Genomic DNA, 26226 nt, shown 5'->3' with positions numbered 1-26226 from the left:
AGCGCAGACCAATGAGGACCTGTTGTTCCACAGACAGACTGTGACTCCTTCGGGTTCTCTGTTGAAGTTTTGGCCTGACGAGGTCTGCAATGTACTTAATATCAGCATTCCCAAAGCGAAAGCGAGCATACAGTTCTTCAGTGGTGCACTGCTCCAGTGGTTGTGCACGCTCAACATACACCCTTTGACGGAGTCCTCTTCCACCAAAACGGTGGTAGCGATGGACAAGCCATGTCAGTGCCTCTCTCCAAGTCCTCTGAGAAAGGCTGAATATAAGATGGCTGTCAATTTCCCACACACCAATTGGCTGACGTGCTGTGGCTTGTGTTCAATTAAATCAATCATGCCCCAGGCCTATAAACACTATGTTCACTGCAACAGATGAGGTGGAACCATGGACTCAAAAGGACCTAATTTCACTGTTGCAGAAACCCATGCACTGCTGGAGGGTGTTAAGTGCCATTATGCCTCAATAGTAGGAAGCTCTGTTGCGGGTGGAATGGTGACTAACAAAAGGAAGAAAGACATTTGTGTTGAAATCACCCAGAATGTGAATGCAATGGGGTCTGGCCAGAAGAGGACCTTGGAGCAAGTGAAATTTAGATGGAAGAATCTGAGGGCCAGAACAACAAAGGACCTTGCTGAAGCCATAAACCCCCAAACAGGCAACAAACCCTTTAAGAAAGGTGAATAAACAGATGTGGTTCTGGACATTATTGGATGTGAGAACTCTAAAGCTCTGCACGGGATTCAAGGTGTTGTAGGGGATGGTGAAAGTGAGCCTTTCCTCCTAATGCAGAGGAAACATTCATTCTGGATCTCAGCCCTATTATTGAAATTCAACCTGGACCCTCACTGGTAGAGCCAGCAGTCACAGGAGCTCAGAAAAGAAACTTGAAGCATCCTTTGCCGAAAAATAATGATGATCCCTATGAATTACTTCTAAAACGAGAGACTGAAAGAGCAGAAGCAAAGATACTCCTGGCAGAGGAACAAATCAAGCTGACCAAACTGCAGCAAACCAAAGCCAAACTGCAGATCCGCCTCCTAAAAGCAGAGCTTGGAAATGCTGGTCTCTCCCCCTAAGATAAAAAAACTCCCTGAACATTCTTTATTTTTTTAACTATTGGACATTTAGCAATTTTATTTAAGACATTTTCAAAATATCCACTATGTGTTTGTTAATGTATATATTTTTTTTTTTTTGTGACTCAGATGAGGGGTCATAAAAGAAATTATGAATGTAAGTGGATGTTTGTTATTTTTGTGTTTTGTCTCAGAATAACAAACTCTCACAGTGACCCCATGTTGGCTCTTCTACCTGTTCTTTACATAGCTGGTAGCCCGTGTTGTGATATGTTGTCCCATTTAGAGCACAGGTAATCTGGATTTGGTCATCTTGAAAACTGTGTATCTGGATCAGGGTGATCCAGTCCAATGTTGCTTTGAAAAACCGGCATAAAAGTAAGTAGGATTACCTGATCCTGCATAGGAGGAAATGTGATTTCCAAATCCGGATCATTTTGATCCAGATTAAACTTTTTGAACAACCGGCCCCAGAAGTTCACAACCCTCACAAAGCCGTCTCCTCTGCCGCTAACACAAAGCTCCACTGCTGCTAGTCTGTTAGCAGCCGGACACACAGAGAAAGCACCGACGTCATCGCCCCGCTTCCCCGCTGGAAATTAAATTATGCGACACTATTATCAGGGTGGATGTGAAAATGAAAATGCAATCCCCTCTTTGCGTTTTTTTCTTCAAACTTTATTTGTCAGTATTCTGTTACAGTATTGTTGGGCTCATATTTATAGATATGGACCGGAAACAAAAAAAAAAAAAATTTTTATACATAAACAAGTAACAGGTAGAAAGTAGAATATAACTAAGAAATAAGCCAGAACAGACAAAAAGGAAAACAAAACAAGCAAAAAAAATAAAATAAAATAAAAACACTAAGAAAAAAAAGAAATGATTGATAACAGTCTCAATTTCTTACATGCAAGTCCTTAAACATCTAAAGTAAATGTTTTCACATATTCAATAAGGGGCCGCCACGTCACCGAAAATTTTAGTTGTGTTGATTTTACCTTGTATCTGAGCTGTTCTAAAGGCAGGAAGGAAAGTAACTCTTTTAACCATTGGGAAACCGACGGAGCTTTGTCACATTTCCAGTGGAATAAAATCAATCTACGTGTGAATAGAGTCCCTCTTTGCATTTTCATTTTAATGATGACACAGAATAAACGGTTTTCAAGTAGAAATGAAAAAGCATTTTGAAGTATTGATTTTTCATTTTATTTTTGAGTCATTTGATGCAGCTTCATTTGTAAAATTAAGCAGCATTTCTGTCAATCCATTTTAATTGTCAAATTAGACATTTCTAAATGAATTTTGCTACACATTTACCAGAGAACCTTTTGAAAATGAAATGTCAAAAACCATTTTCTTTATCATTTTAATTAAGTGACAGAATAAGCGGTGTTGAAGAAGAAAATGAAAAAGCATTTTGAAGTATTGCTTTTTTATTTGAATTTAGAGTCAACAAATGCAGCTTCATTTTGAAAATGAAAAAGCATTTCTGGTTTTAACTTTTAGTTTTAATTATGCTAGAATAGCTTCCATAGTTGGCCACATGTTGCAGGCTAGATGCACAGTAAGCTAGTTTTGACTTGTTTTTTTTTCATGCATGTTAAGTTATTTCATTTTGGTGTGTATGTTGAGTTAAAGCTCTGAAAAAAGGGAAAATGACTATTTGAACCTCCTTTCCATGTCAGTGTCTGCTTGTTTTTTGTTTGTTGTTAAGTGTTAAACACAAGAAATTCACTAATTTCTGCAGACTGTCTTTTGTGTTATTTTATTGTCTAAACCTAATTGTTCTTTTCTGGTTCAACTGTTAATCATAGTACAACTTCTTTGGGGTGGAATATTCCTAGCCAAATATTGGAATAAATGACAGTAATTAATCTCCTCATTGAACCTAGACTTATAGTAACTCCATTTGAAGTAATTTAGAGCTGTCACACACAGCAGCACCACCTAGGGGTTACACTTCCTCTGCAGGCTACAGAGCACAAAGAAGGATTTGAAGCCTCTTGCACTGACCCGACAAGCAGTGCATGTTTCCCATTCTTCTCCCTGGCAGGCGAACATAGACTCCCTTTTCTCTGCAGCAACAGGCTGCAAGGCGTAGGACACATCCCTCACCTCTGAGTTCATTCACACACAGAGAACTTTTTCCCTCTTTCTTCAACTCCCAAGGCACTTCCTGGGACTGTCAGTCAGGCCTGTTTATACAGATGTATGTTTATACCATGCCTCGTGTACGAGCAGACAGTTGTCCAACCATCTGACCTCTGAGACGCCTGGAGGACATTCACTTGGTGAGTTGACATCACTATTTGAAGTGATCAATCTTTAATAGACCCTGCAGAAAAATTTTTTTCTTGGATCCCAGCCACAGCTGTTCACTGTGTATTCTGTTAATGGGAAACAGACTCGGGCACACAATCCCGTTCCTCCAAAGGGTTTCTTCTCACCAAGCTCTGGTTTTAGGTGAGCTTGCTAATCAGTGGAAAGTAGATAGCTGGTAAAACAAGTCCAGATTGTTGTCTCAAATTAAATTGAGCCTCCATGTCTCACACATGGGATGGACATGATTGTGGTGCTGCTGTGCAAACAATGTTTTTTTTTACAAAGCATGTGTTCTGGCTTTTTTGCTTCAATTCCTGGCTTTCCATTCATACTCACTGACAGAGATGAATCCCCCATGGCTGGCAGCATTCACAGTAAACATGTACCTGCTTCACTCACAGAAGCCAGAGAACCTCAGGATGAGAGACTCATTATCACTCCAGGACTTTAGGAATCTCCACAAATTCTGTTTTCACAGATTGCTTTAGAACTTTTTGGTGGCAGATTGAGTTTATTAGAGACAGTGTTTGGTTAGTGCGGCAGATGGCTTCTTATTTCGAGGCACATTTATTAATGTTAGTGTTATCAGCAGAGTGTGAAGTTCTGCAAATATTGGCCTACTGAAAGGAGAAAAACTTCTGTTCAACCTTAAAATAATGACGTATGACGTGACCTGTTGTATTGGTTTAAGAATAAAGCCCTAATCAGGGCACGAGGAGAGGTCTTTGACTTTTCATCCAGCCATCCCGTTCTTCTTTCTTGCTCTTCCCTTAAGGGGCGTCACAGCAAATGAGTTTTCTTTCATTTGGCCCTGCCGTCTGGGCCTCATTCTTTCACACCCACTAGCCACATGTCCCCTTTTTGCATCCATAAATCTTCTCTCCAGCCTTCCTTTTCACCTTCTAACTGGCAGTTCTGTGTTTCACATCCTTCTACCAGTGCACTGTCCTTTCTTGACACATCTAAACCGTTACAATCCATCCTCTGAGGCTCTGTCCTGAAAACATCTCACCCTGCTCGCCATGCCCCTGGCACATTTCTTTTTCATCCATCCTTGTCACAACAAAGCAGACCTCAGGCTTGGGTCTGATCAGGCTGTTCTAGCTTGTAACTAGTCTGGGAATCAAAATTGTGAGACATTGAACAAATCAGTGGTTACTCTCCCAGAAAGTTTGACTGAACTGGGATTGCACAAATAGTGCAAATCATTTTGTGCCATGAAAACTAAACCAAAACCCAATTTGAGGTTAGGGGTTGCCAAATGTCTTAAAGCAAATTCTAGACCACATCTTACACAGAGTTTTTTTCTCACAATTAGCTTCTCCAAATATGAAGCTGTCATAGTCCAGAGACTAATTCAGCATGGAAGACCTGTTTATGATTCTCAATGTGAGTTTGGCTCAAAAATACTTCAGGATGTTGTGACCCAACCATTTCAATTCATCCTGTTTGCCATGAAGCAAAAACGCAGCTGTTTGTAGAAACTCAAATGCAGATCATTTTATGTTGCTGTGCACAAAATGACACTCTCTAAAATGAACTTCTATGCATGGATTGTGCACTGCATTTCCCTCTCGTGTTAGATTGGCACCATATGGTCCTCCTCTGTATTTTCATGTGGAAATACAGTTTTGACCCTGTTTAACCTGGTGCAAATAGGGCCCTGAAATGTTACCATCAACAACAGAGGACTCTCTTAAATGAAGGCTTCTTGGGCTTTGGGAAACCACTGCTACTTTTAAACTTGAGAAAGGAGGGCGGTGTGGTGCGAGTCGGCTCCAGAGTGCTCCAGTTACTGGGTGGACCCACTGACCACCAACCACCATGTCAGGACACATGACTTCTAGAAGGGTTTGGAGCCTGATTTAAACAAAGTCTGGTGAAAGTCATTCAGTTGAATCATCAGTCATTCAGGTTTGAAAATCCTCTGTCCTTAAATCTGAACAGAGCATTTTCAAACCTGAAAGCTAGCAGTGTGGTTGATTTTTTGTTGCTTTCCCCCTAAGTGTCAAATCAGACACATGCTGTTTGCTTCAACTTTATTGTCTTGAAGGGAGTTTGAGGCCAAAGTGTGAGCAAAGCAATGTTTCCCTGGAGCCTCATAAACACGCTGTGCCTGAATTCCACTCTTGTTTTCTCATTTTAATATATGCAAGTGAAAATGTCATCAGGCCGGTTCTTTATCATCATTAACGTTGATGGAAGTCTCTCTGCCCCCGTCTGCTGATCCCCAATGATGAGGCTGCATGCCTTCAATATGCCTTGACTTTTATTTGCTGTTTTACCCCTTAAAGAGAGGCATTATCTGTTTAATTCTTTATAAACTGGACAGTGGGAGCTGTGTCTGTGAGGAGATGATATGCTGAGGGAATATTCTTTGGGAAGGGGGCACAAGGGAAAATAGACACTGATTGAAGGAGAAAGCATCAAGCAGACAGTGTAGCAGTGTGAACTTTCCCTTTAGAGCTTTTCTCTTCTCTTAAAAACACTGGAGAACATTTTGAAACTTGTCACACTGATCTGGAAGAAGTGTTCTCCCAGGAGAGTATCTGAAGATTGTTTTTTCCAGCATTTTTATTTTTGTGCCTAATTTTTCACAAAACAAAGAAAGAAAAACTCCTTCCTGCTGTCTGTTTTCATGCCTTTTAAGTTATTCTGGGATTGAGGGAGATTTCTTGTCTTTCACAGCAGACTGCCACAAACAGTCCCAATATTGTGACCTAAAGGTGACTATAGCCTTAAAGTACTGTATTTTCTGAAATAAAGGGTGCACTGGATTATGGGGCACTCTGTTTATAAATGATCTGTTGTTGAACTTATGTCAACTATAAGCCGCATTAAGCGAGACGCGAGTCAGACATAAGTCCGTCTGCCAGTCAGACTTTATTAACTGTGCTCACAGTCATTCTAGAACTTGTTTGTAATGCGTTACGTGTTAACCACGCTAGAAAGGTAAATATTCACAATTCCTGTAACTCCCAACCTTGTTAGTAACACAAAAAGAAAGCACAGTTTGACACCGCTACAAGTTAGCCACGTTAGCACATTCATAATAACACCCAACCTTTGGAACGCGTAAAAAACATATTGACAGAGTGCCATGTATCTCTCAAAATCCCTGCAACATCAGGGATTTTGAGATGAAAATAAGGCTTTTAAGTGGATCTAATAACAAGGAAAATGGTTCCTCCTGGTAAGCGCATTATGCATTGTTACTCCTTAGAAGACCAGTTAAAAATAGTTTTGGACCCAGTTTCCTGCTTGAATTGTTTGTTTTCCTCATACACTGAAGCATGGTCCATTCTAGAACTATTCTTAACAGAGATGTATAGTGTGCTCAGACAAATTTAAAAGCAGCCTTGAGGGGTATTTGCATGTTGACATTTGCCCTCCGTGGCTGTAAAAAGATAAGCATGGAGAAGGGCTCCTGTATCCTGCCCTGTGATGCCCCTTTCTGTGGAATAATTGCTGCTTGTTCTGTTTGGTGAGATGGGTCATCTCAGAGCTGAAGCTCTCCCACGGTAGACATTTCACGCCTGTTAGTGGATTTCTCTTTATCGCTCTTCCTCCTTCACTTTAGTTGGTTGTGATGTCTTCCTTATGACTGCTGCACTTTAGCTGGACACTTCAGGGCAAGTGAAGCTTGACGCCATTCCTGCTGCAAGACTGCACACAGAAACTCCTCTTTAAAAATATGCCCAACTCATTGCAGATCTACTCATCCTTGGCCGTCAACCATGACAAGTCTTTTCTGTTCCCCGTCTTCATCAAAATGTTTATACAGAAGAAGAGAAAAATATGCGGTTAGCCGTTAAAATCATGCTCAAATGGGCCTGTTAAGGTCAGGATGTGCTGGTGATCCACCACTTTTAGCAGCTCATGTGCCTTCACATTAAAGTCCCAATCCATTCATCTATTGTAAAAGGGTTTCCAGTGGTCTTTTAATTATGATTATACTGTTTTGAGTCATAGTTTCTGCAGAGCTGCAGGGGGGTTTTCCAGGAAGCATGTTTAAACTACCCCGACTTTAATCCTGAACTCTGGCTGAAATCCGCCTGAACTTGCTTACTCTGGGTATGTCGGTTCCAAAAGACCGGATATGAGTTAGCGTAATTACGCTCCACTTGGTAACCCTGGGTTAATGCACGTGCACAGCAGGTACATAAAGACATTCTCAATAGATCACCGATTTCCAGAGTCACCATGGAAACGCGTGGAGAAAAAAAAGAGAGCGCTATACTTCAGTGGGACGGAGTCGTAGACTTTAATGACGGCGTATGAATATTATACGCCTATCAAAGGGTAATACGGCTGCATCATCAAAAGAAAGAGTTTCTGCTTGGAGAAAAATGACAAAGTAAACGCACGAGTTTCTATCTCATTTCCATTCTCATTGTGAGGCATACATATATAACTTATCCAACTTAAATGAATTACTTCAGTTACTTCAGAGAGAGAGAGAGAGAGAGAGCAGAGCAGACTGCTAACAATGGGAGCTGCTGACTGTTCATGAGAAATTCCCCTCTGAGTTGTGAGCGGGACTGTTGGTGTGGAAGTAAGCCTCCACTCATTCCCCATTATCCCTTTGTTTAGACTTTCTTCTGCTAGCTTACAGCCCCTCACAACTCCAAACTAACATTAGCGGTGCAACAAAAATGCTGATCAATATAAGTACTATCCAGTCATACAGTCTAGATCCAGATTCCAGCTCAGACGTGGAAAAATGGAAGACTTTCATGGATCTATTGGTCTGACAGTGGATGATCAGAATGGAGCGGAGCAGGAAGACTGTGGCCTGTAGATTGTGTTTTCTACGTGACAAATACAAGTTTGTTCAAACAGTGTTTTTTCATCCGCACCTGATTCCTCACGATTTAAATAAAGAAATCTGCAGAAACGCAGTTTTAATGTCAATTTTCTTTATCTATGTCCTCCATGAGACAAATGCTACAAGAACATGTTGAAAACACCAACTTCATAATTTTCATTGAAGTGGCTTTGAACAATTAACCAGAAATCCCCTTCTTCAACCTAAGAAATACCAACATAGTTTTTTTCGCTTGTAATATGACGTGTTTTTTAAAACTCATCCTCCCATTTGAGCCCATACCGTAATCTTGAATGAATCTTTGGATTTAAAACAGAAACTGGACTCCAGATCCCACAAGACACTGGCAGTTCAACCACTGCTCCTCTCGGATCAGTTGTTCTTCTTTGTTTTTCTTTATAATATTTCTTTATAATATAGAGAACCGTCTTGCTCTGCACTGATTTTCTTTCTTTTCAGCATTCTGCTTCACATTTACTCTGTTGGAAGATGTCAATCAGCTGTGAGGCATTCAAGAGACTCCAGCTGAATCAACAGCTTCCTCAATCCCACACATATGAACCGCATGTCTGCCTCCTTTGTTTATGTACATTGGGAAGAAAAACAGTGAAACAGCTAGAACGTGGACATTGAGGTATTTACCACTCCCTGCAGATAATTTTGAACCATAATGTGAGGTAAAGGGCATGCTGGAAGCGAAATAAGAAGGAGATGCTTTCAGGATATTTTTTCTTTCAGGACGCCATTCCCCTCTGCAAATGGGCCCGCTCGCGCTCGTGTGACGCACTGCAGAAGTTATAAATATGAGCTGTCTTTCCTAGTCTCTCTTTTTCTCTTTCCTTTCCCTTCCTTTGCACTCCCCACAGTTCATGGCTCTGGACACATGCCAAGAAAAATGTTAATGCCTGGTGTCACTCATGAAGCAGATTCTGAGGAACCAAACACAGGCAGTACCAACAGACAACTGGACGTCCCACTATTACAATGCCACTTGATAGTGAGGAAAATTATATTCTTGACTTGAAAACCTTAAAAATCTCTTCCTTACTGGTTGTCACTGAGTCCCTAGGGAGAGTGTGATGGGATTTAGTGTCACGTTCATTATAAGCAGTCACCAATGGGGCAGGCTAGTTTCTATTTTACTGGACGAAAACGTGGCGCGTCCAAGACAAAAAGAGCACTTGGGTGCTTTTCCGCTAGAAATATGTACGTCAAAAGTTTTTAAAAACTCTAAAACATAAGCAGGCGGGTCAGTTCCAGGAAGCATGTTCGCACGCTCTAAATATGGACTGAAATGCATCCTTCTTCCTCTCCATCTGGTTTTGCATGAGGCTGAACTCTTTTTATGGTATTATTATGGCCCGCAGCACTCACAGAGTGCAAGGACCATATTGTAACTGGTACGAGGGTCGAACACTCAAAAAGACCAAAACGTCAAAAAAACGCGTCAAAACGCCAGAAAATGGGGTCAAAACTCGCCCAAAGCACAAAACGACACGACAATTGTGTAACGCAACAAAAATACACACACACACGCACAACACCAACGCAAAAACGTAAAGTTTGTAATCGCAAAAATGACGACAAAAACACGAAAAAGCCCCAAAAAGCCCTCAAAAGAAGGGTTTAAAGCCAAAAAGACCTGCCCAGCCTATAGTAAAAGACAGGCCGCATTGAAATACATAGGAAATCCTAACCGCAAAAACTTCTATATTGTTTCTGCTTCGTTTCATTTTTATTATTATGGCCCGCAGCACTCACAGAGTGCAAGGACCATATTGTAACTGCTACGAGGGTCGAACACTCAAAAAGGTCCAAAACGTCAAAAAAACGCGTCAAAACGCCAAAAAATGGGGTCAAAAGTCGCCCAAAGCACACAACGACACGACAATTGTGTAACGCAACAAAAATACACACACACACGCACAACACCAACGCAAAAACGACAAAATTGTAGTCGCAAAAATGACGACAAAAACACAAAAATGCCCAAAAAAGCCCTCAAAAGACGGGTTTAAAGCCAAAAAGACATGCCCAGCCTATAGTAAAAGACAGGCCGCATTGAAATACATGGGAAATCCTAACCGCAAAAACTTCTATATTGTTTCTGCTTCGTTTCATTATTATTCTTCTTGCACACTAACGGCGTCTTTGAGCTTAATTTTGACCCCCGCCACATACCCGAAAACTCACCAAAATTGGCACACATCTGGGATAAATTGAAAATGAATTTTCGACAAAGAGAACGTCACCCCCCCGAAGTCGATGACATCACAGCGAGCGTTCCCGTAAAAAAAATGAATGGGCCGAAAATCGCTTATGGGGCCAAAAAAAAATATTTTGAAATACAGTTACGAAACCAAAACACGCGTGTTGGATATATCCCAGAGAAGTTATGAAATCATTATGGGATGGCCACACGACCTACGGCTTGGCGGCCATTTTGTGGCGAACACAGAGAAATGGCGATTTTCGTGTTTTTTGACAAAATGGGAAAACGACCCTTTTGTTTAAGCGATTTTCACGAAATTGCACACACATGCCAAGACCATGATTCTACAACTACCAATGAAGTGTCGTTGACCTTTGACCTTGGGAAGGGGCGGCCATCTTGAATTTTCATAAAAAAGCACCTTTAGTAACGGATACAAACGAAAACTCGTCCTAGGGATTTTTATCGATCTTTTTGAAACTTCTCGGGCATCAATGGCAAGCTACTGTGGACAAAATGTTGGAATTAGAAGTTGTAGAATTTGAAACGCGTGCGCGTGGCGAATTCGCAACCGTCGCCATTTTAGCTAGCTCGCACATATTTTATCGGAATAGCCTCAAACTGAAATATGCGATACCCTGGCCCACACTGAACAAAACGATGTCACATACGACAAAATCGATAAAGGAATGTGGCAGTGGTAAACAAAAAACGATCGCAAAAAAAAGTGCTGACTCGGCAAAAAAAAAAATTTTCGGATTTTATTTTTAAGAATCGGCTAACGAAACCCAGATAACTTTGTCGGGTATATCCAAAGAAAGTTTTGAAATCATTATGTGATGGCGACACGACCTACGGTTTGGCGGCCATTTTGTGCCAAAATATGCCATTTTGAGTTTTTCGCGTTTTTACACAATATGGAAAAATGAACTTTTTTTCGAGCGATTTTCACGAAATTTGACTCGCATGTCCCTAGCGTAAGTTTACATTCACCTCTGGAGTTTCGTCGACCTTTGACCTCGGGTAAAGGCGGCCATCTTGAATTTTCTATAAAAAACACCTTTACCACCGGATTCAAACGTAAACTTGTCGTTGGAATTTTCATCAATCGTCTCAAAATTTTTTGGGCATCAATGGCAAGCTACTGTGGAAAAAATGTTGGAATTAGAAGTTGTAGATTTTAAACGGCGTGCGCGTGGCAAGCTAGCAAAGTGGCGCAGTGTTATAACTCCCATGCATTTCAATACAATACAGTGAAAATTGAATGCATGCATTAATGCCTGAAACTGAATACATTGAAAAACACTGGATATGGACATATAAGGAATGTGGGCGTGGTTAGCATAAAACCCCTGTTGCTACGGACAACAAAAAGTTTACTTTTACCGATTTGTCCGAAACTGACGTCAATCTGTTCGTCCTCCCGAGGGGACCAAAACATAAAATGGTTGCTATGGAGATAAAATCAACAGAAAAGCGGCCATTTTGGAAAAAGTGTTTTTTTTATCAACTTATGACATGTAGCTCTCACCAATGGAGGAATGTGTTTTTCTGAGTCAGTTGATGATGCAGATCGCTATGCTAGCAATTTTAGCTATGTTAGCATTACTAGCATAGTTAGCATAATTAGCATTTTAGGTAATGTGTTTTTCTGAGTCAGTTGATGATGCAGATCGCTATGCTAGCAATTTTAGCTATGTTAGCATTACTAGCAAAGTTAGCATAATTAGCATTTTAGGTAATGTGTTTTTCTGAGTCAGTTGATGATGCTGATCGCTATGCTAGCACTTTTAGCCACATTAGCATAGCTAGCATAGTTAGCATAATTAGCATTTTAGGTAATGTGTTTTTCTGAGTCAGTTGATGATATTGATCGCTATGCTAGCACTTTTAGCCACATTAGCATAGTTAGCATAGTTAGCATAATTAGCATTTTGGATAATGTGTTTTTCTGAGTCAGTTGATGATGCTGATCGTTATGCTAGCACCTTTAGCCACATTAGCATAGTTAGCATAATTAGCATTTTAGGTAATGTGTTTTTCTGAGTCAGTTGATGATGCTGATCGCAATGCTAGCACTTTTAGCCACATTAGCATAGCTAGCATAGTTAGCAAAATTAGCATATGCAGTTTTGACTAGCCATTATCAAAAGTGGGCGGTGAGGGCGGTGGTGCGTAGAGTTGGGCGTGGAAGGCGGGTTGCGTCTGCGGGCCATACAACGCCGCTTGCGGCTTTAATATTATATAGCATTTACATTATTTATGTTTTTGTGTACATAATAAGCTGTATTTTATTTGTCACTATTAGGCCTTTGTCAACCTTTTGGACCCATCCTACATAATTCCTAATAGGAAGGCCTTGAGGACAATGGTGGAGGAGAAGTACAAAGCCAAAAAGGAGAAGGCTTTAGATGTGGTTAGCAGGGCCTCTGCTGTCAGCCTTACAGCAGACATGTGGACATCCATTAACATGGACGCTTACTTGGCTGTAACATGCCATTTTATCACCGAGGAGGTAGGTATCCCCTGCTTTGTGCAATGCTTTGGTTTATGTATCTCAGTTTGATTTTGTTCATTCTAGGTGGAGCTGGCCTCTGTGGTCTTGGGGGTTCTGAAGTTTCCCCAAACCCACACTGCAGCTCACTTGGCTGAGGCCAAAAATCTTCTCATGGAAGAATGGGGAATTAAAGGGAAGGTGCGAGCCAGATCAATAAAGTACAAAATCATTCATCAATATGGCCTCCCAATACCTAATATACATGATTTGTGAACATGTAATCTTTCTTCCAGGTGACAGGCCTGGTTACAGACTGTGCTCCCAACATGGTTGCATGTGCTAATATATTGCGGCTTCGGCACATAATGTGTTTTGCACATATGCTTAATTTGGTGGTGAAAAAGTCCCTTGCCCAAACCCCTGAACTAGAGGATATCCGAAGTAAGGGGCGTAGGATTGTCGGTCTTTTTAAATCCAGCACCACAGCGAAGGAGAAGCTGTCAGAGATGCAGCGACAGCTGGCCAGGCCAGAGCACAAATTAATACAAGAGGTGAAACATTTTCTTTTTTTTAAATCTAAGATTTCACATGTTTTTGCAGTTGTTTATTGTGTTACTTTCTTCTCTCCTTTAAAATGTGCTTGCTGTCTTATCTTAGGTGGAAACAAGATGGAACAGCACATTTAATATGTTGGAGAGGTTGTTTAAGGAGAGAGAGAGCCACTGGGGGCAGCTCTGGCCACCCTCCATACAGACCTTCCTCCACTCACCTCAGAGGACTACCAGGCCATACACCACTGCTTGAGCATTCTTTCACCGTTTCAAGAGGCCACAGTTGAGCTTTCGACAGAAAAACGAGTGTCAGCATCCAAAGTCATTCCCATGGTCAAAATGCTGAAAAATTACATCTCAAGCAGGTGTGGTCAGATCACACACCCACTTGGTGAAAAACTGGCCATTAACTTGAAGAACAATCTCCATGAGAGGTTTTCAGCTCTGGAGAAGGTCACTGCTCTGTCAATGGCAACCTTGTTGGACCCAAGGTTTAAAGAGCTGGGGTTCTGCAGCCAAGGCTCTGCCCACACGGCCATAGAGCGACTCACTAAAGAGTGTGCTGCAACAATGCAGGCGCTACTTCCAGAGGCACAGCCACAGTCGCGACCTAGAGAAGGTCCTTCAAGTCAGCAGGAAGATGGTGGTCTCTGGGCCCTGCTGGACAGGCATGTGGGGGTTCAACAGCAGGTGACCAGCACAATTGCCAGTGCAACAGTGGAGGTTCAGAGGTACAGTAAAGATTAGAATCCTCATCATAACTTCTGCTCATTTTAGACTGGTGCATGACAATAGGCTATTAATGTCCTTCTAGGTACTTAAAGGAACCTCACATCCCAAGGACTCAGGACCCACTGAGATACTGGGTTACCCACAAGGTTTTATACCCACATCTCTACAAGCTGGCAATGAAGTTTTTATGCACACCAGCTTCATCTGTGCCTTGTGAGAGGATCTTCTCCAAGGCTGGCGAAATCGTCAGCCAAAGACGAAACAGGCTGAAGCCCAGCACAGTGGAGAAAATTCTGTTTAATAAAAATCTATAACATGTATCCCACCCAGTCATGTTAGACCCTGGTTCACAATCACTCTCACTTTATACATGACATTCACAATGTAACACAAGCACTTCTCACAAATCTTCAAACATTGTCTTTGTTTTATTTCCACACTGAAGTGTTACAAGGGCAAGGAACTTAGTGGAGTAGATGATATACGTCCTGTCTGCCACCAGATGCCGCTGTTCTGTGTGGTTTCGAAGCCCCAAATGCTTCATTTTTCTGGCACATTTACACGAAGCCCCATGAGAGCTTCATGGGGCTTCGATTCCCATCCCTAGTTACAATACTGTAATTCCATAACCAACTCCAACAACCCCAGAGAGAGCAGTGTCTGTGGCATTTAGACTCTGCATTAGTCCCAACGAGTCATAATCCAGGCTCAATTTTGGAACATTTCATCCAAATACAGAAGTTTAATTTGCCATAGGCATCCACCGCTCTCATTGGCAAGATTCTGGTTCACAGAGTAGTGGCTTGTGCATTCTAACCTCCAGGGATGCTGGTCTCTCTGCAGTGTCATGTCTGTGCAGTTTAACACTTTGAACAATCATTCCATGAAAATGTCTGATGGTATATTTTCCATTTTAGTCATTTAATGTCTTAAATTCGTTGCATTGGCAACCATTTGGACCAATTTTAACTGCACCATTAACAAGCCTCTCCCAGCAGCAGGTCAACATATGCATTTAGAGAAAGAATGTCAGTTATGGAATGGTTTCAATAGTTTTTATTTGTGCAATTTCAGCAATCATTCCTGGAAAATAAATACAAAACCTTAGATTAACATAAGAATCAGTTTACTGTAATGCTGTGAGCAACATACCAATTGGCCCACTCAAGATCTCTGGGGATGACCATGGAAGACCTTCTGCTGAAGCTGCTGCTGCTGAGGACCTTGGTCTTCAGAAACATGCTCCTTCAAGTAGTGGATGGATTGGTAGTAGTCTTTGCCCTTCTCATGGTTCTGGCTGAAGGTGGTGTAGGTGCCAGGAGGGTACAGACCATACAGGAGCCTGTAGTCAAAGCCAGGATAAGGAGAACCCCCGAAGCCACCAAGTCCTTGGCCTGGAACAAGCACGCTGGTGAAAGCAGCTCCAGGCTGCGCCGCCTCAGCCGGGTAACCAAACTCTTCCGTCTGCTGCTGGTAGTTGCCAAGTTCAGCTTCCTTCACAATATTGGAAGTCTCTCCGGACTGGAGGACAGGGCCAGCTGGAGGGGCAGGGACTGGTGGCAGGAAGTCACTGGAGCCCACAGCCTGGGCATCAGCTGCTGCTTGCTCAGAGAAAGATGGAGGAGCAACAGCCCACTGGGTTTCTGGACAAACAAGACACTTGTCAGAAAGGGGAGGATTCATGGAGAACAACATTCACAGTAGCTTTTTAGAGGAGTCACCTGGCAGAGCAGCTTGAGCAGGTCCTGGCTGTGTGGAACCAGCTCCTTCATGCAGCACAAACACAGGGGAAGCAGAGCCAACCATTGCTGGGCCCGTCTGAACAAACTGGGAGAAACCAGGAGCCTGCACAGGGACCTGAACTGCCTCAGAGACTCCTGCTGCAGGAACACCGGAAAACACAGGAACAGTAGATCCTGTCTGAACAGCCACAGGGTATCCTGCCACAGCAGAGCTCAAGCTGCTGCCTGATGGAACCATGGGAACAAACTGAGGGACACCAGGATTCTGCACAAACACTGGAACTGGCTGAGAGACGCCGCTTGAATGAGAGCTGTAATGCACAGGAGCAGAGCGGCTCATCTGAGCTCCTCTGTGGGAAGCAAAGTTATTTGCTGCTTTTTGGTCACCACTGTTCTGATCTGTGGATTTGGAGCCTGAGGGTAGAAAGAGCAAAAGTTCTTCCTTCACCTATGAACCTTTCTGTACTGTGGCCTTCATGATGGAGACAGCAAGGGTTTTCCTGAGGTAGGAGATGAGGCTCTTTTGAAGGCAGTTCATCCTAGAAGAATTTTCTAATGTTTTTCGTTTTGTAAATATTTTTAGGTTTTCCCTTTTTGTTCTGCTGGTTGTTCCATCATGTGGTTTTCCTGCCAAAGGTGATCTTTCATTCCCATTTGCTGACATCAATGTAGATGAATGTGTTCTTCAGAACTTTTGCTCTTTCTACCCTCAGGCTCCAAATCCACAGATCAGAACAGTGGTGACCAAAAAGCAGCAAATAACTTTGCTTCCCACAGAGGAGCTCAGATGAGCCGCTCTGCTCCTGTGCATTACAGCTCTCATTCAAGCGGCGTCTCTCAGCCAGTTCCAGTGTTTGTGCAGAATCCTGGTGTCCCTCAGTTTGTTCCCATGGTTCCATCAGGCAGCAGCTTGAGCTCTGCTGTGGCAGGATACCCTGTGGCTGTTCAGACAGGATCTACTGTTCCTGTGTTTTCCGGTGTTCCTGCAGCAGGAGTCTCTGAGGCAGTTCAGGTCCCTGTGCAGGCTCCTGGTTTCTCCCAGTTTGTTCAGACGGGCCCAGCAATGGTTGGCTCTGCTTCCCCTGTGTTTGTGCTGCATGAAGGAGCTGGTTCCACACAGCCAGGACCTGCTCAAGCTGCTCTGCCAGGTGACTCCTCTAAAAAGCTACTGTGAATGTTGTTCTCCATGAATCCTCCCCTTTCTGACAAGTGTCTTGTTTGTCCAGAAACCCAGTGGGCTGTTGCTCCTCCATCTTTCTCTGAGCAAGCAGCAGCTGATGCCCAGGCTGTGGGCTCCAGTGACTTCCTGCCACCAGTCCCTGCCCCTCCAGCTGGCCCTGTCCTCCAGTCCGGAGAGACTTCCAATATTGTGAAGGAAGCTGAACTTGGCAACTACCAGCAGCAGACGGAAGAGTTTGGTTACCCGGCTGAGGCGGCGCAGCCTGGAGCTGCTTTCACCAGCGTGCTTGTTCCAGGCCAAGGACTTGGTGGCTTCGGGGGTTCTCCTTATCCTGGCTTTGACTACAGGCTCCTGTATGGTCTGTACCCTCCTGGCACCTACACCACCTTCAGCCAGAACCATGAGAAGGGCAAAGACTACTACCAATCCATCCACTACTTGAAGGAGCATGTTTCTGAAGACCAAGGTCCTCAGCAGCAGCAGCTTCAGCAGAAGGTCTTCCATGGTCATCCCCAGAGATCTTGAGTGGGCCAATTGGTATGTTGCTCACAGCATTACAGTAAACTGATTCTTATGTTAATCTAAGGTTTTGTATTTATTTTCCAGGAATGATTGCTGAAATTGCACAAATAAAAACTATTGAAACCATTCCATAACTGACATTCTTTCTCTAAATGCATATGTTGACCTGCTGCTGGGAGAGGCTTGTTAATGGTGCAGTTAAAATTGGTCCAAATGGTTGCCAATGCAACGAATTTAAGACATTAAATGACTAAAATGGAAAATATACCATCAGACATTTTCATGGAATGATTGTTCAAAGTGTTAAACTGCACAGACATGACACTGCAGAGAGACCAGCATCCCTGGAGGTTAGAATGCACAAGCCACTACTCTGTGAACCAGAATCTTGCCAATGAGAGCGGTGGATGCCTATGGCAAATTAAACTTCTGTATTTGGATGAAATGTTCCAAAATTGAGCCTGGATTATGACTCGTTGGGACTAATGCAGAGTCTAAATGCCACAGACACTGCTCTCTCTGGGGTTGTTGGAGTTGGTTATGGAATTACAGTATTGTAACTAGGGATGGGAATCGAAGCCCCATGAAGCTCTCATGGGGCTTCGTGTAAATGTGCCAGAAAAATGAAGCATTTGGGGCTTCGAAACCACACAGAACAGCGGCATCTGGTGGCAGACAGGACGTATATCATCTACTCCACTAAGTTCCTTGCCCTTGTAACACTTCAGTGTGGAAATAAAACAAAGACAATGTTTGAAGATTTGTGAGAAGTGCTTGTGTTACATTGTGAATGCCATGTATAAAGTGAGAGAGTGATTGTGAACCAGGGTCTAACATGACTGGGTGGGATACATGTTATAGATTTTTATTAAACAGAATTTTCTCCACTGTGCTGGGCTTCAGCCTGTTTCGTCTTTGGCTGACGATTTCGCCAGCCTTGGAGAAGATCCTCTCACAAGGCACAGATGAAGCTGGTGTGCATAAAAACTTCATTGCCAGCTTGTAGAGATGTGGGTATAAAACCTTGTGGGTAACCCAGTATCTCAGTGGGTCCTGAGTCCTTGGGATGTGAGGTTCCTTTAAGTACCTAGAAGGACATTAATAGCCTATTGTCATGCACCAGTCTAAAATGAGCAGAAGTTATGATGAGGATTCTAATCTTTACTGTACCTCTGAACCTCCACTGTTGCACTGGCAATTGTGCTGGTCACCTGCTGTTGAACCCCCACATGCCTGTCCAGCAGGGCCCAGAGACCACCATCTTCCTGCTGACTTGAAGGACCTTCTCTAGGTCGCGACTGTGGCTGTGCCTCTGGAAGTAGCGCCTGCATTGTTGCAGCACACTCTTTAGTGAGTCGCTCTATGGCCGTGTGGGCAGAGCCTTGGCTGCAGAACCCCAGCTCTTTAAACCTTGGGTCCAACAAGGTTGCCATTGACAGAGCAGTGACCTTCTCCAGAGCTGAAAACCTCTCATGGAGATTGTTCTTCAAGTTAATGGCCAGTTTTTCACCAAGTGGGTGTGTGATCTGACCACACCTGCTTGAGATGTAATTTTTCAGCATTTTGACCATGGGAATGACTTTGGATGCTGACACTCGTTTTTCTGTCGAAAGCTCAACTGTGGCCTCTTGAAACGGTGAAAGAATGCTCAAGCAGTGGTGTATGGCCTGGTAGTCCTCTGAGGTGAGTGGAGGAAGGTCTGTATGGAGGGTGGCCAGAGCTGCCCCCAGTGGCTCTCTCTCTCCTTAAACAACCTCTCCAACATATTAAATGTGCTGTTCCATCTTGTTTCCACCTAAGATAAGACAGCAAGCACATTTTAAAGGAGAGAAGAAAGTAACACAATAAACAACTGCAAAAACATGTGAAATCTTAGATTTAAAAAAAAGAAAATGTTTCACCTCTTGTATTAATTTGTGCTCTGGCCTGGCCAGCTGTCGCTGCATCTCTGACAGCTTCTCCTTCGCTGTGGTGCTGGATTTAAAAAGACCGACAATCCTACGCCCCTTACTTCGGATATCCTCTAGTTCAGGGGTTTGGGCAAGGGACTTTTTCACCACCAAATTAAGCATATGTGCAAAACACATTATGTGCCGAAGCCGCAATATATTAGCACATGCAACCATGTTGGGAGCACAGTCTGTAACCAGGCCTGTCACCTGGAAGAAAGATTACATGTTCACAAATCATGTATATTAGGTATTGGGAGGCCATATTGATGAATGATTTTGTACTTTATTGATCTGGCTCGCACCTTCCCTTTAATTCCCCATTCTTCCATGAGAAGATTTTTGGCCTCAGCCAAGTGAGCTGCAGTGTGGGTTTGGGGAAACTTCAGAACCCCCAAGACCACAGAGGCCAGCTCCACCTAGAATGAACAAAATCAAACTGAGATACATAAACCAAAGCATTGCACAAAGCAGGGGATACCTACCTCCTCGGTGATAAAATGGCATGTTACAGCCAAGTAAGCGTCCATGTTAATGGATGTCCACATGTCTGCTGTAAGGCTGACAGCAGAGGCCCTGCTAACCACATCTAAAGCCTTCTCCTTTTTGGCTTTGTACTTCTCCTCCACCATTGTCCTCAAGGCCTTCCTATTAGGAATTATGTAGGATGGGTCCAAAAGGTTGACAAAGGCCTAATAGTGACAAATAAAATACAGCTTATTATGTACACAAAAACATAAATAATGTAAATGCTATATAATATTAAAGCCGCAAGCGGCGTTGTATGGCCCGCAGACGCAACCCGCCTTCCACGCCCAACTCTACGCACCACCGCCCTCACCGCCCACTTTTGATAATGGCTAGTCAAAACTGCATATGCTAATTTTGCTAACTATGCTAGCTATGCTAATGTGGCTAAAAGTGCTAGCATTGCGATCAGCATCATCAACTGACTCAGAAAAACACATTACCTAAAATGCTAATTATGCTAACTATGCTAATGTGGCTAAAGGTGCTAGCATAACGATCAACATCATCAACTGACTCAGAAAAACACATTATCCAAAATGCTAATTATGCTAACTATGCTAACTATGCTAATGTGGCTAAAAGTGCTAGCATAGCGATCAATATCATCAACTGACTCAGAAAAACACATTACCTAAAATGCTAATTATGCTAACTATGCTAGCTATGCTAATGTGGCTAAAAGTGCTAGCATAGCGATCAGCATCATCAACTGACTCAGAAAAACACATTACCTAAAATGCTAATTATGCTAACTTTGCTAGTAATGCTAACATAGCTAAAATTGCTAGCATAGCGATCTGCATCATCAACTGACTCAGAAAAACACATTACCTAAAATGCTAATTATGCTAACTATGCTAGTAATGCTAACATAGCTAAAATTGCTAGCATAGCGATCTGCATCATCAACTGACTCAGAAAAACACATTCCTCCATTGGTGAGAGCTACATGTCATAAGTTGATAAAAAAAACACTTTTTCCAAAATGGCCGCTTTTCTGTTGATTTTATCTCCATAGCAACCATTTTATGTTTTGGTCCCCTCGGGAGGACGAACAGATTGACGTCAGTTTCGGACAAATCGGTAAAAGTAAACTTTTTGTTGTCCGTAGCAACAGGGGTTTTATGCTAACCACGCCCACATTCCTTATATGTCCATATCCAGTGTTTTTCAATGTATTCAGTTTCAGGCATTAATGCATGCATTCAATTTTCACTGTATTGTATTGAAATGCATGGGAGTTATAACACTGCGCCACTTTGCTAGCTTGCCACGCGCACGCCGTTTAAAATCTACAACTTCTAATTCCAACATTTTTTCCACAGTAGCTTGCCATTGATGCCCAAAAAATTTTGAGACGATTGATGAAAATTCCAACGACAAGTTTACGTTTGAATCCGGTGGTAAAGGTGTTTTTTATAGAAAATTCAAGATGGCCGCCTTTACCCGAGGTCAAAGGTCGACGAAACTCCAGAGGTGAATGTAAACTTACGCTAGGGACATGCGAGTCAAATTTCGTGAAAATCGCTCGAAAAAAAGTTCATTTTTCCATATTGTGTAAAAACGCGAAAAACTCAAAATGGCATATTTTGGCACAAAATGGCCGCCAAACCGTAGGTCGTGTCGCCATCACATAATGATTTCAAAACTTTCTTTGGATATACCCGACAAAGTTATCTGGGTTTCGTTAGCCGATTCTTAAAAATAAAATCCGAAAATTTTTTTTTTTGCCGAGTCAGCACTTTTTTTTGCGATCGTTTTTTGTTTACCACTGCCACATTCCTTTATCGATTTTGTCGTATGTGACATCGTTTTGTTCAGTGTGGGCCAGGGTATCGCATATTTCAGTTTGAGGCTATTCCGATAAAATATGTGCGAGCTAGCTAAAATGGCGACGGTTGCGAATTCGCCACGCGCACGCGTTTCAAATTCTACAACTTCTAATTCCAACATTTTGTCCACAGTAGCTTGCCATTGATGCCCGAGAAGTTTCAAAAAGATCGATAAAAATCCCTAGGACGAGTTTTCGTTTGTATCCGTTACTAAAGGTGCTTTTTTATGAAAATTCAAGATGGCCGCCCCTTCCCAAGGTCAAAGGTCAACGACACTTCATTGGTAGTTGTAGAATCATGGTCTTGGCATGTGTGTGCAATTTCGTGAAAATCGCTTAAACAAAAGGGTCGTTTTCCCATTTTGTCAAAAAACACGAAAATCGCCATTTCTCTGTGTTCGCCACAAAATGGCCGCCAAGCCGTAGGTCGTGTGGCCATCCCATAATGATTTCATAACTTCTCTGGGATATATCCAACACGCGTGTTTTGGTTTCGTAACTGTATTTCAAAATATTTTTTTTTGGCCCCATAAGCGATTTTCGGCCCATTCATTTTTTTTACGGGAACGCTCGCTGTGATGTCATCGACTTCGGGGGGGTGACGTTCTCTTTGTCGAAAATTCATTTTCAATTTATCCCAGATGTGTGCCAATTTTGGTGAGTTTTCGGGTATGTGGCGGGGGTCAAAATTAAGCTCAAAGACGCCGTTAGTGTGCAAGAAGAATAATAATGAAACGAAGCAGAAACAATATAGAAGTTTTTGCGGTTAGGATTTCCCATGTATTTCAATGCGGCCTGTCTTTTACTATAGGCTGGGCATGTCTTTTTGGCTTTAAACCCGTCTTTTGAGGGCTTTTTTGGGCATTTTTGTGTTTTTGTCGTCATTTTTGCGACTACAATTTTGTCGTTTTTGCGTTGGTGTTGTGCGTGTGTGTGTGTATTTTTGTTGCGTTACACAATTGTCGTGTCGTTGTGTGCTTTGGGCGACTTTTGACCCCATTTTTTGGCGTTTTGACGCGTTTTTTTGACGTTTTGGACCTTTTTGAGTGTTCGACCCTCGTAGCAGTTACAATATGGTCCTTGCACTCTGTGAGTGCTGCGGGCCATAATTAGCCACCTTACCTTGAAGCCTTTGTCTTCAACAATTGAAAATGGTTGTGCATCCATTACAATCATATCCACCAATGCAGAATCAAGTTATTGCTTTCTTGACACTGCAAAATATACATATGAAGAAAAAAAAAAAAATTAATCGTAGAAGCTGAGCCTCGAACCCGGAACCTCAGCATCCACATGTCACTGATTTTTCCACTGAGCTATCTGTTTCAGTTCTCAGTGTGCCATTAGTTGGATATATTCTTATTACCAATACAAGGTGGATTGAAGGCTTGATTTGCCGACTGCGGAGTTTCAATATGATGAACGGAGCGGAGATGTCGCATCATGGAGGATGTACTATCATTAAATGCAAATTCATGTTTGCAAATCAAACATTGCACCTAAAAAAGAAATGGAAAGAATAAAAATGATTCCTTTCAACTGACAGACATACCTATAAAACTGACATAATCAGCAATGGCTACTAATAGAATAACGTTAATAGTGTATTACCTTATTTGGAGAAATCAAGTTGAAATGATCCCAAGCCACAGAACGTTTTTTACCGGTTGCCATGACGTTGATTCTTACGATACACGGGAAACAACAGAACTGGTCGGGAAACGTTGTTTGGGATTCATCTGTATTTATAGACAACAGCGCGCCCTTCTGATCAAACACACCTGAGATCTGAAACCTGGTTCAGGTGAGTGATGCATTTGGCGCGTCATACGTCATCAATCACGTGATCTGCGCTGGTTGACACACGCTTCGAAACATTGTGCCGAAACACTCTGTTTCATGAAGGTGAACCGCGCGCCGAAGCCCCGTGTCAAACGGGCCATCCCTAATTGTAACAGTCTTAACATGCCGGCTCAGACTGTGAGATGCATGGATCTGTTTGCAATGGAGTAGAGTGGGGAGTTTGTGGCCAGTGTTGCCAGATTCTAGATGACTTTTGGGCTGGAAAACTGTGACTATCTGGCAACACTGTTTGTGGCCTGCCCATTGCAGCACCTCCGTCATTTTACTTTTTTCGTCTGCTGATTTGAATACTCGGCTAATATCTTTTGTCCAAAGACAACTGAGCATGTGTGTTCAGGAACTGAGTGAACCTTACAACCGCTCAGGCGCAATTCTAACTGAGCGACGCCACATTTTACAACTAAACGCCTGCAATCCTAACTGAGCTGTGATCCTGTGCCGTCACTTCCCCTTTGGGCGCTAGCCTGGGTTTGCACGCAGTGTTAAGGGGGTGTTTTTGTCACTTGGGGGCGGTAATCTTTCCGTCTGATCTGATTGGCTGAAATTTGCATGTCAAATCTGGCGAGGCAGCGGGGCGGACTTTCTTTTAGAGGCTTGAATAGAAAAGAAACGGCGGCTGCACCATGGATTAAAACGGTAACAAATGCAGTGATTTTCACTTGAGAAAAATTTATAGCACAAAAAAACCAGATGGACTTTCTTACCTTGGTTTTGGGTTGTTGGTTAAGGTTTTAATCCACGTTAAATCCGCCGTTTTCTTTTTTCTATCAAAGCCTCTAACACAGACAGTGGTAGCGAACAAGTTTGACACAAAGAGCCGCAATTTCTAACTGTGATAGTCAAAGAGCCACACCAAACACTGACCTGCCAGACACACAAACACGCAGTTAAAGCCATATTATAACTCACTCCTCTCCTTACAATACAATAGCCCTGAATTATAGAGCGCAGTTTCAGTTATGGGTGTTTTTTTCAGCATTTAACGTTATAAATACTGGTAAAACATTTATGCTAGTGTGTGTTTTTAAAAAGGCAGCGCGCAAAAATGAATTAGTTCTGATTTATTTTTTCAGTCATCAATCAGCATCCAAAAATTAATTGAAGTCCTCATCTTTTGTACATGAAATGAACAGCCGGGCTAAATTTCTATCAAACACGCCAGGTTTCCTTTCGTCATTGTCAGTCTGTCTCATTGCCTTGCAGCTCCAAAGCTCAAAGAACAGTGCAAGCAGACGTCTCAGCCCAAGCTTAAGTCCTACAATCCAAAAGTGTGGCGTAACTCGCCCGGCGCTGCCCTCCCAGTAAAAGGAGCGGAGGATGGATAGCTTTTCATTGTAATCTGCTGGAAGTTGCTGCTCTCAAGTCGATCTACCAACACATGCAACCTCGCCTTGATTCTGCGGAAACTCCGCTGCGGCTGCGTCTTCTTGTCTTGTCGGAGTTTATTTTCCAGCGTCCTCACTTGAAAACCATGGATTCATTTTCTTGAATTCTCTGGGAGCTGCAGTTCGGTTAAGTTAGAAAGATCTTCACAGATTCAGACTTTCTGCTTCAATAACTCTTCTGATAAATGTTCAAATGTGTCAGCTAGTATCTCAATCATTTTGTATCAACACAGAAAGTGAACCACAAATGAGAGTGAGAGCGTGGAATGACGAGGCCAGGGAGAGACTGAGAAACTGTTTTGTTGAGGTGAACAGGGGTTCCATAACATTTTCTATGATCTTTTCATTATGCATTACAGGGGTTCTATTATATTTTCTATGTTCTTGTTATTATGCATTTAAGGGATTCTATATATGAACGTGTGTGTATTGTACTGCAGACATATGCTTGATTCCTGCCTTCAGTAGCAGATAATGTGCCAAGGTCACCAGTAGGCCATTTTGTGACTTTTGGTCTCTGTTTCTTTCTGTACTGGAGTGTTGATGGAGCCACAACACCTGCAATGCAGACTAGACAAAAACACACCATTCTAATGATGTATTTTGTATGTTTTCAACTTCCCGTTACTGAATAATAAAAAAAGCCTTTTTGCCTTGAGGCCAGAGAGAGCGGACAGCCACAGAGCCTAACAGGTCGTGTTTTTCCACCTCTCCCCTTTTGCAAAAGGTTTGAAAATTCATGCAAGCTCTTGTGTGTCTTTGCGTTTCCCAACTCCACATTCCATTTTTGGACGTCCTGAACCACCCGAATCTGCAAAGGCCGGACGGGAGGCCAACAGTTTCCAGACCACGGACTGGAAGACACTCTGCAGCTCTCATGGGGATGACATCGACAGCCTGACCCACTGCATCACTGACTACATCAGCTTCTGTGTACAGAACACTGTACCAACTCGGAGGGTGCAGTGTTTCTCCAACAGCAAGCCCTGGGT

General features: G+C 42.7%; 4 protein-coding genes across 5 annotated transcripts in view; 2 read left to right on the top strand and 2 right to left on the bottom strand.

Moving 5' to 3' along the window:
- The window catches only part of LOC105358774 (uncharacterized), a 148268-nt gene extending 130467 nt beyond the window's left edge, over window positions 1-17801 (top strand). Inside the window, exons 2-5 of the mRNA XM_078932088.1 lie at window positions 16556-16609; window positions 16687-17121; window positions 17200-17690; window positions 17760-17801. Coding sequence (XP_078788214.1) covers window positions 16761-17121; window positions 17200-17678 — 840 coding nt within the window. The 5' untranslated portion in view covers window positions 16556-16609; window positions 16687-16760 and the 3' untranslated portion in view covers window positions 17679-17690; window positions 17760-17801. The remainder of the gene's footprint in view (window positions 1-16555; window positions 16610-16686; window positions 17122-17199; window positions 17691-17759) is intronic.
- Window positions 12721-14523, top strand: LOC111948788 (E3 SUMO-protein ligase ZBED1-like). Its single transcript, XM_023963472.2, has 4 exons — window positions 12721-12966; window positions 13033-13146; window positions 13242-13499; window positions 13606-14523. Exons 1-4 carry the CDS (start codon window positions 12820-12822, stop codon window positions 13750-13752), a joined length of 666 nt encoding a protein of 221 aa, XP_023819240.1. The 5' UTR covers window positions 12721-12819; the 3' UTR covers window positions 13753-14523.
- On the bottom strand, window positions 15273-16384 carry LOC111948816 (uncharacterized). Of its 2 annotated transcripts, none has more exons than XM_023963628.1 (3): window positions 15953-16384; window positions 15384-15874; window positions 15273-15334 (listed from the first exon to the last, which is right to left on the bottom strand). In XM_023963628.1, the coding sequence occupies exons 1-2, from the start codon at window positions 16311-16313 to the stop codon at window positions 15396-15398; spliced, it is 840 nt and encodes a 279-aa protein (XP_023819396.1). In that variant the 5' UTR covers window positions 16314-16384; the 3' UTR covers window positions 15273-15334; window positions 15384-15395. The 2 variants fall into 2 exon arrangements, with proteins under 2 accessions (XP_023819396.1, XP_023819395.1); XM_023963627.2 differs by having other exon boundaries at window positions 15273-15314.
- Window positions 17802-18552: 751 nt separating the features above from the next.
- On the bottom strand, window positions 18553-20333 carry LOC105358775 (E3 SUMO-protein ligase ZBED1-like). Its single transcript, XM_023963471.2, has 4 exons — window positions 20110-20333; window positions 19930-20043; window positions 19577-19834; window positions 18553-19470 (listed from the first exon to the last, which is right to left on the bottom strand). The coding sequence occupies exons 1-4, from the start codon at window positions 20254-20256 to the stop codon at window positions 19324-19326; spliced, it is 666 nt and encodes a 221-aa protein (XP_023819239.1). The 5' UTR covers window positions 20257-20333; the 3' UTR covers window positions 18553-19323.
- Window positions 20334-26226: the final 5893 nt, after the last annotated feature.

This window comes from Oryzias latipes, chromosome 15 (genome assembly GCF_053564925.1).
Source record: "Oryzias latipes strain Hd-rR chromosome 15, Olatipes_Hd-rR_3.1".
Taxonomy (NCBI): domain Eukaryota; kingdom Metazoa; phylum Chordata; class Actinopteri; order Beloniformes; family Adrianichthyidae; genus Oryzias; species Oryzias latipes.
Note: the sequence above shows the minus strand (reverse complement) of the source record. Positions and strands in the feature narration are given on the sequence as shown.